At 38.1% G+C, this 10,039-nt stretch overlaps 1 protein-coding gene across 1 annotated transcript; it reads left to right on the top strand.

The window, feature by feature from the left end:
• Positions 1 to 1,802: 1,802 nt before the first annotated feature.
• LOC107402989 (UDP-glucuronosyltransferase 3A2-like) lies at positions 1,803 to 9,830 on the top strand. The gene is made up of 4 exons (XM_042261888.2): positions 1,803 to 2,270; positions 5,242 to 5,473; positions 6,768 to 6,987; positions 8,498 to 9,830. Exons 1-4 carry the CDS (start codon positions 1,818 to 1,820, stop codon positions 8,772 to 8,774), a joined length of 1,182 nt encoding a protein of 393 aa, XP_042117822.2. The 5' UTR covers positions 1,803 to 1,817; the 3' UTR covers positions 8,775 to 9,830.
• Positions 9,831 to 10,039: the final 209 nt, after the last annotated feature.

Below are 10,039 nucleotides of genomic sequence, written 5' to 3'. Positions count from 1 at the left end.
AAACTTGATATGCCATGTATTGATCTACATTCCATTGTTTTAACAGAGTAACTCAATTTAGGTGAGTTTACAATGAAAAGAAACTTATTAAGTTGTAGAAGTTCAAGCTCCTGGTGTGAGCATCACTCAGGTTGATTGAAAGCATCATGATAATGGGAAAATGTGTGACTAAACCAGATAATGGCTAAAGAATGTGTGACTTGAAAAGTCAAGAGAAGAGAAAGAACAGGTTTATGTCTCCCACAGAAGTTAACTCAAAGTCTAATTAGGACTATTTTAACCATCTATAGGGTACGGGTTTCTAATAACCTTCAACAAAGGTGTCCTCCTAAAGATCCCACTATATCTACACAGCCATATTGGGCACAAACTCTCTGACAGGTGAAACTTTGCAGACAAATGATCAGAGAGCTAAAAGGGTATATATATGAATATATGTCAATTTATTCATGGATGCTAAGGGAAAACAGATGCACATATACAGGATAAGGTAGATCCAGTTGCAGAATCCATCTGGTGAATTGAACCAGCTCTCTAGTCTCTAGTCATACCAAGAGAGAAAAAGTACACAACCCTGCTCAGTTTTAAACAGTCACATACCCAGAAAATACCATGGCTCTATCATGCCAGATACCCCAAGGTCCTTCATTAGCAGTGTGAATTCCCACAATAGACAAACCACAGCTCTTGTGACTTGAAGTAGAGTTTAAAAGTGAGCAAAAATAAGCCAGACTCTGGGCTCTCATCTTGTGGATCTTTTGATGTCTGATGACATGGTGCACTTGTACATCTTACCAGGTTGCTTATCTGCTTCCAAACACATGGTAACCATGCCTATGGTCCAAGCATTCCCTTATGCAGCCCTGCTGCCAGAGCAAGCTCAGATCTCACTAGGAAACCTCTCTGGTTCTTCACAAGAAATGACTTTAACACTGATCATTATAGAAGCTATAATCATGCAACTTATACAGATGGGCAATAGAGCAAGATTCTCTACAACTATAAAAAATCATTATATAATGTGAATTAAACAACATTATGCACCTGCCCATGGAGACTGATACTCTGAGATCCACTATAATGATTGATTTCTTCTAAGACAGAAGAAAATAAGCTAACACTGATGATGAATGGGAATAGATCCTTAGAGGAAATGTGATGGAATAAGAAATAGTTTGGGAAGCAGAGCTATATCTATATCAGAATGACTAAAGCTGAAGATTTTGAACAACAGCTGTAATTCACATGGAAAGGTGGTGCAGCATTATCACCTGGAATATCCTCCCCAACTCTGATAAGCAAATGTCATTAAGAAGAAAATAAATGTCTCCCTGTAGTAAGGAGATGAATGGAAAATTATTTCCCATGGGCCTATTTATTTTTAATTAAAAAATATTTTATTTTATTTTATGAAAAGCAATGTGTTTTACATATTAAGTAACACTATAATTTGTATAGCGTTAAACAGAAGGAAAAATCTCAAGCCTCAGAGCCTCTTCTCATAAAATATATTAAAAATAATTTTATTCTAAGTGAGTTATGGTTTTATTTAGCCCAGCCTGCTGTCCTCAAAGTCATAAGTCTGTGACAAGGCTTGAACTCCTGATACTTTTTTCTCGATTCCAGAGTGTTGGATTATAGGTTTGCATTAGTCTAGCTGTGAAATACTTTGATTGAGTATAACAGTCTTCCAAATAGTATGAAAAAGCTCCTCAAAAAATATATTTTTTTTTTACAGGTCTAACCATCATACCAATATAAAGATCTTTGAACACTATACGGACTTATGCAGTCACTTATTAAGCAGAAAGGACATCATGGACTCCTTAAGGAATAAGAAATTTGAACTGCTGTTTTTGGATGTAACAGATCCTTGTGTTTTCTTGATTGCTGAGAAACTTGGGAAACAATTTGTGGCCTTTCTTCCCTCTCTATTTAGCATTATAGACTATGGGCTACCAAGCCCTTTGTCTTTTGTCCCAGGATTTGGTTCCAGTTTAACTGACCAAATGTACTTCTGGGCCACAGTGAAGAACTTCCTGATGTTCCTTGATTCATTCATGAAGAAAAGAGAAATACTTTCTCAATATGACAGCACCATCCAGCAGCATTTTGCAGAAGGCTCTCGGCCAGTTTTGTCTGACCTTCCACGGAAAGCAGAGTTGTGGTTTGTCAGCTCTGACTTTGCCTTGGATTTTCCTCATCCTGTGCTTCCCAACACGATCTATGTGGGAGGCTTAATGGACAAACCTGTTAGACCAATACCTCAAGTGAGTGAAACCTTAGCTTTCAGTTTATCTTTCATTCAGAGGCCTGCAGGGCTTAGACGGTGTCTTAGTTAGGGTTTCTATTGCTGTAAAGAGACTTTATGACCACAGCAACATTGATAAAGGTAAACATTCAATTTGGGTGGCTTCCACTTTCAGAAGCTTAGTCCATTATTATCATGGTGGGAAACATGGTGCCATGTAAGAAGACATGATGCTGGAGAAGGAGCTCAGAGTCCTACATCTTGATCCACAGGCAACAGGAAGCAACTGTGACATCAGGCATAGCTGAGCATAGGAGACCTCAAAGCCTACCCTCATAGTGATATACTTCATTCAATAAGTCTACACTCAGTCCTACAAGGCCATACCTCCCAATGTTGCCACTCCCTTTTGGGGCTCTTTTATTTCAAACCACCACAGGAGGAAACTGTCTCTTCATAAAGATGTCCTGAAAGGAAGTACTCTAAGACAACAGAAGAACTCTGAGCCTCCATATTTTAGGTTGTGAAAGTACAGTGACAATGTACCCCATGCTAAGTTTGAAGACCTGGTTAGATATTACAAAATGTGAGTCTCTCTATATTCCTGGCTGTGGTGGAATAACTCCTTTAATTAGTATTGTATTTCTAATTGAATTTTGAAATACATATATAATAAATACAGTGAATGTCAAAACACTTAGAATGTGTTAAGGAGGCCAGTTCTTCATAATGAAACAGATAATACTTTCAGAAGGCATGTACCTTGACAGAACTTAGCACTAATGACAAGAAGAACTGCTTCTGTTATTCTGTGTCCCCAGCCTGTTGAGCACTAGGTACTCCATCCAGCTACTGTAAGCCATCAAAGTTACCATGTAGTTCGCATTTCTATGCAGGCTCAGAATCACTATCACTGAAAATTTACAAGTACAGTGAGCCAAGGATGTTAGATTGCTTGTTCCCTGTCACTGTGGTGTTCCCTCACCCATGATGGGAGTATAAACCTTTGGTTTTATACATGGTGGCCAAGATGCTGAAATGATGAAGATGATGTTTCTTCGGTGTTCAGATCAAAGCAGAAAGGGTGTGGGTTTGTTCTGGCTCTGTTGGGTACCACAGTGCTTACCCTTCCTTACAGTTGGTGCAAAGAATAATTTGGGGAGTGATCAGTTATATATATATATATATATATATATATATATATATATATATATATATATATATATATATATCACTGCTTTACATTGATCTTTAAAAAGATCTTTACATTGGTGTGATGGTCGGACCTGTAAAAAAAATAACAACAAATATTTTGAGGAGACTTTTCATACTATTTGGAAGACTGTTATACATACATATATAACATATATAACTGGATCTCACTCTGTAGACCAGGCTGGCCTCGAACTCACAGAGATGCAACTGGTTAAGTGATTTTATGTGCCTGAGTATTTGCCCTGCATTTATGTCTTTGCACCACATTTGTGCCGGTGCCCAGAAGAGGCCAGAAGAGGACACTGGATCCACAGGAGCTAGAGTTAAAGAGAGTTGTGATTGCTATGTGGGAACTGAACTGTGGTCCTCTGGAAGAACAGCCAGTTTTCTTCACTGTTGAACCAACTCTCCAGTTCTGAGTATTCTTTCCAACAAGAGCAGAGTACAAATTCTTCTCTAATACACAAAACAAATTCCTTGCTTCATGCATTAGCTCCCCCAATACACACACACACAAAAGAACCCCAGTAACTTTCAAAATCTTGGATTAATGTAAATATCTCTTATCACAGTAGGGTAAGATAGAAATCAATAATGTGTAAGTAAAAGTGAAAAATCAAGAGGATCATATAAGAATATTATATATCGAGGAAAAGGAGACAAAACACAATGGAAGAATGGAGTGTGATAAAAACAAGACATAGGATATAATTTTTAGCTCTTATTCCATTAGTATAGACAAAGTATTTGAATTGGTAACCTTTCAATATAAGGCACAGATAATGAAGAGAGTACTAATGAGGCTGCTACTAGAAAAAAAAGGGGCTTAAGAGAATCAGAGTGTAGATGATTGAAACAATGAATAGAAAAGCTTAGAATCAATAAAATCAAAAGAGCAGTACGCTGAAAACCATTAGTACTGAGAAAATAAATAAGAAAGAACAATAAAATAATTAAGTCCTAAAGTGAAAAAATACCTACTATTACTTAAAACAATAAAGATTATAAGGGATATACACAAAAGTGATATATCATTAAATTAGGTGATCTATATGAGGGAACATATTTTTATGCATGTCTATTAACATAACTGACTCAAGAAAAAATAGAAAATCTTAAACTTATGAGATTAAATTAGACTGAACAATAATAAAGTCTTCAATTAAGTAAGTCTGATATATCATAGATTAATTGGTAAATAAAGTGAAACACTTAAGAATTGATGCCAGTTCCTTTACAAATATTTGTGGTGGTTCCACGGGAAAAGAGACTTCTCAACTCATTCTATGAATCTATCATTACTCTGTAAACAAAGCTAGAAATCACCACTAGAGGAAAAGACATTCTGTAACACAGCAAGTGAAGAAATATTGTACACTTACAATATTTCTAGCATGAATATAAAATAATACAAATGATGCCAAAAATAGTTAGGGTGGACCTCAAGTTACTAAACAAAAAATTGTCCTTAGCAATTAGTGAACTCCAGAGCTTATATTTTAAGCAACAGGAATCTGTTATTCCAATAAAGTCTTGAATATGTATTTCCTTGGAAGAGCAATTCATAAGAGCCCAATGGTGAAGAGTTGACTGCTAATCAATGCAGTAACTACCTCAGATACAGCTGTACAGGGGTTATGAAAGGAGATTTATCATGTAGAACAGAAGCAACCAAAGCCTGTGTTTATTCGATACCTTGTCTTGTTTCATATTATAGCTGCCTTGGCTTTTACAAACTCCTTTTTTTTGCCTTCTTTCCTTTATGTTTCTTGTAGGACTTAGAGGATTTTATCATTAAGTTTGGAGACTCAGATTTTGTCCTTGTGGCACTGGGCTCCTTAGCAACCCAGTATCAGACCAAGGAACTTATTAAGGAGATGAACAGTGCCTTTGCTCGCCTCTCTCAAGGGGTACTGTGGGCATGTAAGGATGCTCATTGGCCCAAAGATGTCAGAATGGCTCCTAATGTCAAAATCATGGATTGGCTTCCCCAGACTGACCTTCTGGGTAAGCACCTCCTAGACCTTTTACTTTATTTCTGTTAATGTGCTTTGGGACTTAGTAGATAACTGATGTCTGAGTGCTTGGACTTGCAGAAGAAAAGGCTGCTGATAGGTAAAGATATAGCTCCAACAGGCAGGCAAAAGGAGCTAGATTTGCTGGAGGAATCGGGCTGTACTCTAGACGACCATAGTAGCAACTTCCTTGTCCATTTCAACTCCAACTGATCTCAAGACCCAAAATAGATATGTAGCCTTGACTCAACAGTTTTTAACACTGATCTGATCACTCCAACACAATCTTGACCAATATGAGCTAAAACTACTCCTTGGGGCAGTTGCCACCATTTGTTGTCGCTATTCTCACAATGATGTGAGACATCTTTGGTATTTTTAAACAAACACACACATGAATGTAAGCATGCAGAAACATCTTGGTTGTCAGAAAAGTACAGAAAACTCAGGTATTTCCAACATGAATATTGGAGGGTTGAGGTGGTAGGGAGGTATTTGAGTGCTAACCCAAGTAAGCTTACAGTACGATATGGAGAGACTGATTTCTTGAGCAACAGAGAATTCCCTAAAGCCACATCCTCTCATATTATTTGTTTCTGTGTGACTTTTTGGAGACCCATAGTTTCTACACTCAATGGCTGAATCTGAATTATGTACCTTAGACTGTGACTCAAAAGAAACTGGAATATTTTTCACATAGATCTCTGTTCTGTAAAATCACAGGTTACACAATAGGAAAAAGACTTGATTTCCAGGAAATATGGGTAGATTTTAAGTGAGGTATAGTTTGGGATGATCTCTTTATGATCATAAGAAATTTTTGGTAGCTTTCAATATGGACCAACAGTCAAGATCTGTAAATACAGGAGTTCCTGGTCTACCATCCCCTTCTGTAAGCTTCTCTTAAAACAGAGCAGATAACACACAGAGATAAGATTTATGAGAGATCAGATGTGAAAAAAAGAGAGAAGGCTGAGATGAGATAAGTGAAGAAGAAAGCATCAGTGGAGAAGATGAAGATGAATAGAAGGACAAGGAAACTTTCCTGGCTTGTCACTCTCCTTGTAGCTGTCCCTAGGCTCTAGGTCCTATGTTATTTCAATAAAGTAAGGCATCTCTGTGCAAACAAAAGACTGGATATCACATCATGGAACATTGCAAATCTCAAAAGCAACATCAGTAAATTTATTCTTCCCAGCACATTGGTATTTCTTGGGTTTGGTGCTTTACTTGGTATCAGAAACTTGGATAGTGAAATATTGGACCATCTTTCTCTTTTGCAACAGCTCATCCTAGAATTCGTCTTTTTGTCACCCATGGGGGAACAAATAGCCTAATGGAGGCCATCCAGCATGGAGTACCCATGGTGGGGATTCCCTTCTTTTTAGACCAACCTAAAAACATGGTCCTAGTAGAAGCAAAGAAAATTGGTGTTTCTGTTCAGCTAGAGACACTCAAGGCAGAGACATTTGCACTTACACTGAAAGAAGTCATAGAAGACAAGAGGTATGCAGCTTTCTGGGGTTGTGGTCACTTAGTCTGAATGCCTAGCAATAAAGGGTCTTTGTAGTTTGTTTATCAATGAAACAGAATTTTGTGGGATGTGTTATAATACATGTGTGATACATGAAAGTCCTGCTTTTCCTTTGCTAATAATCCTAATTTTAGGTGAGGTGCTGAGAATATGTTTCTACCTGATTTGGTGTGATGATTTCTTATACACACATATTATCTTTTTGACCTCTTATATTTTGGATACCTATAATAGAATTTCAGTTGAAGCAGGAGAGATCATTTGCATGTTCTTAAGGTGGCTAATCTCCCAGACTCATCATATACCTATAGAATTTCAATGGAATCAGAAGAGGACTGTCTTAGTTACTATTGTATTGCTGTGAAAAGGTACCATGACCAAGGCTACATGTAAGATAAAGCATTTAATTGGGCCTTGCTTACAGTTTCAGAGGGTTAGTCCATGATCATCATGGTGGTGACTGTGTCTGCAGCATGAAAATGGAGCAATAGGTGAGAGCTTACATCTTGATCTGCAAGCAGGAGACAGAACGTTCAAGAGTGGGCCAGGTGTGGGCTTTTTAAACCCCCTCAGTGACAAACCTTCTAAAATGAAGTCACGGTTATGAGTCCTTCCTAAAACAGTTCCCCGACTGAGAAACGAACTTCCAAATACAAATAAGTGGCTATGAGAGCCATTGTCACTGAAAGTTGGAAAAAGACCTCTGCATGTCCTTCATGTGGCTGACCCTGCCTCATCAGTGTCTTTGTGTTGATTTCACATCTCTCCAATGTTATCCTCTTAAGAGAACATGTACTTCACATTTTTTTTCTGTCCTTGAGCTCACTCATCATACACTACTTTCTCTTTGACACTGAAATATTTGCAAAATCTCCATCACGTGTGCCATTTCTGTCCGTCCCACATGAGCACACACCAAGAGGAAGCAGTGGGTATCAGTTTCCACTCTGTTCCTAGGGCTCAGGACAGACCTGTTGTAAAGGAACTTTTCACAAATCTAGCACAAATGAGATCATAACCGAGACAGAAACAGATGACCCACACATCCCTTGCCCAACCGGCACAAAGATTTTACAGCCAAACAGGACAAAATACTCAGGTTTCAATGTCCTCTTCATTTTATCAGATATACATCATGTCACACATGTTCAAATATATCTAATGTGAGCACACCTTCAGCACCATACGTGCAATCCTTACAGACACAGTCATTTTTAAAACTTCCTATCCAGGATTAATTTTGATCCTTTTGTGTAAGGTTTTACGTTTTAACTTTTTATTGAACTTTTAGTTGGGACTCAGGTACACAGTGTCAAGTATATGCCAACAGTTTTGTTCAAAGCTGACCTATGGATCTGTACTAGAAAAAGTGTGTGTGTGTGTGTGTGTGTGTGTGTGTGTGTGTGTGTGTGTGTGTGTGTGTAAGGTCTCAAGTACTAGCACAGCACATTGGTAACACATTCTCTCTGTGTCTGCCCATAGGTTCAAGTCTGCAGCCATGGCTGCCAGGGCCATCAGGCGCTCTCACCCCCTGACACCTTCCCAGCGTCTGGTGGGCTGGATTGACCACATCCTACAAACAGGGGGAGGAGCACATCTCAAGCTCCATGGCTTTCAACAGCCATGGCATGTGCAGAACCTGCTGGATGTCCTATTGTTCCTGTTGGGGCTCACTCTGGGCACCTTGTGGCTGTTGAAGAAAATGCTGGGCTTGTGGCTCAGGCCCCAGGGTGTGGTCAGGAAGGAAAAGAAGTCCTAATGTTAGGGTTGACCTGGGGGAGGATGCTGGGAACTCTGGCACATTACATGCCTGCCCCTTCCCTAGCACAAGGAACTCCCAGGGTTCTCTTCTTTCCCTCTTCCTACTGGTGGACCTCCAGTTGTCCTCACTATTTTCTGCCTCTTTCCTAACACTCATACAGTACATTGACTGACTGGTGACTCCACTACCTGGATCCTCTTGCTCTAGTACAATCCTTCCTTTCCCAGCAAATTTCTTCTCTTCACTCCTTTCTGCCACTGGCAGTGTTATGACAGTTTCATCCTCTCTGTGACTTCCATTCTCTGACTCTAATTTCTCATATCATTTGAGATAAAAACCCCAATTAGTTGACAAATTCTACTTACTCCTCTATTTTTTTTAATCTTATAATCTCTCTTTAGAGTTCAGAATGCCTGTCCTGCTCCATTCTACTCTTCCTGTTAGGAAGGAACAGCCTCTGCTAGCATGTAATATCTACCAATTTATCTGATAATGACAACATATGAATGAAGTAACCTTATTTTTCTTGGTAGACATCAAAATTATAGTTCATATGCAGTTGGAGGGTTTGGAGAATCATCTTTGATATGACTGATATGATAGATCTATTTCCCTATGTCTGAGAAATTATAATAAGTAAGGAAAAGGAACTACATTCTATCCACTTATTGGAGTAACAGCTAAAACAGAAATAACAGAGTAACAGTAAAACAGAATAAACTAGAGATTTATAAATTGATTCAGCATCAACTTCAGTGATATTAAGTAAGAAGATAGAAAGTGAAGTGATAAATGTAGAATGTCCTATTTGATAGAAGTTCAGGGACAACAAGCAATGTGTGGCTATTGATAAAATATTATTTTTGAAACCAAGTGTACATGGGAAAATCCTGTGACGGTATATCTGCAGTGTGTGGATGAGGATCACATGTCAGAGCTCATATTACACACAGCCTCTGGATTTGCAGGTTTGCTACTATTGTATATATAAAACATGTTAATATAGAAAAATAGTTAAACCCTTAAAATAAAATATATACATAAATGAATGCACTTCTTCTCACCAGTGTTTTTATAACTATGCAAGCATGAGAAAAAAACTATTGCAATGACAGTTGAGAAAGTTTAATTTGCACATTAAATTCTCAGATTAAAGACAAAGATAATTGCAAATAACCTTGCAGTTTATTATTTGTATTTCATAGTTGTGTGGATTATTATTTGAGAATGCATTATCTTTGCATAGGTTGAGAAAATAAGCA

Source organism: Peromyscus maniculatus, chromosome 15 (assembly GCF_049852395.1).
Source record: "Peromyscus maniculatus bairdii isolate BWxNUB_F1_BW_parent chromosome 15, HU_Pman_BW_mat_3.1, whole genome shotgun sequence".
NCBI lineage: Eukaryota > Metazoa > Chordata > Mammalia > Rodentia > Cricetidae > Peromyscus > Peromyscus maniculatus.
This window is presented reverse-complemented; position numbering and strand designations above follow the sequence as displayed.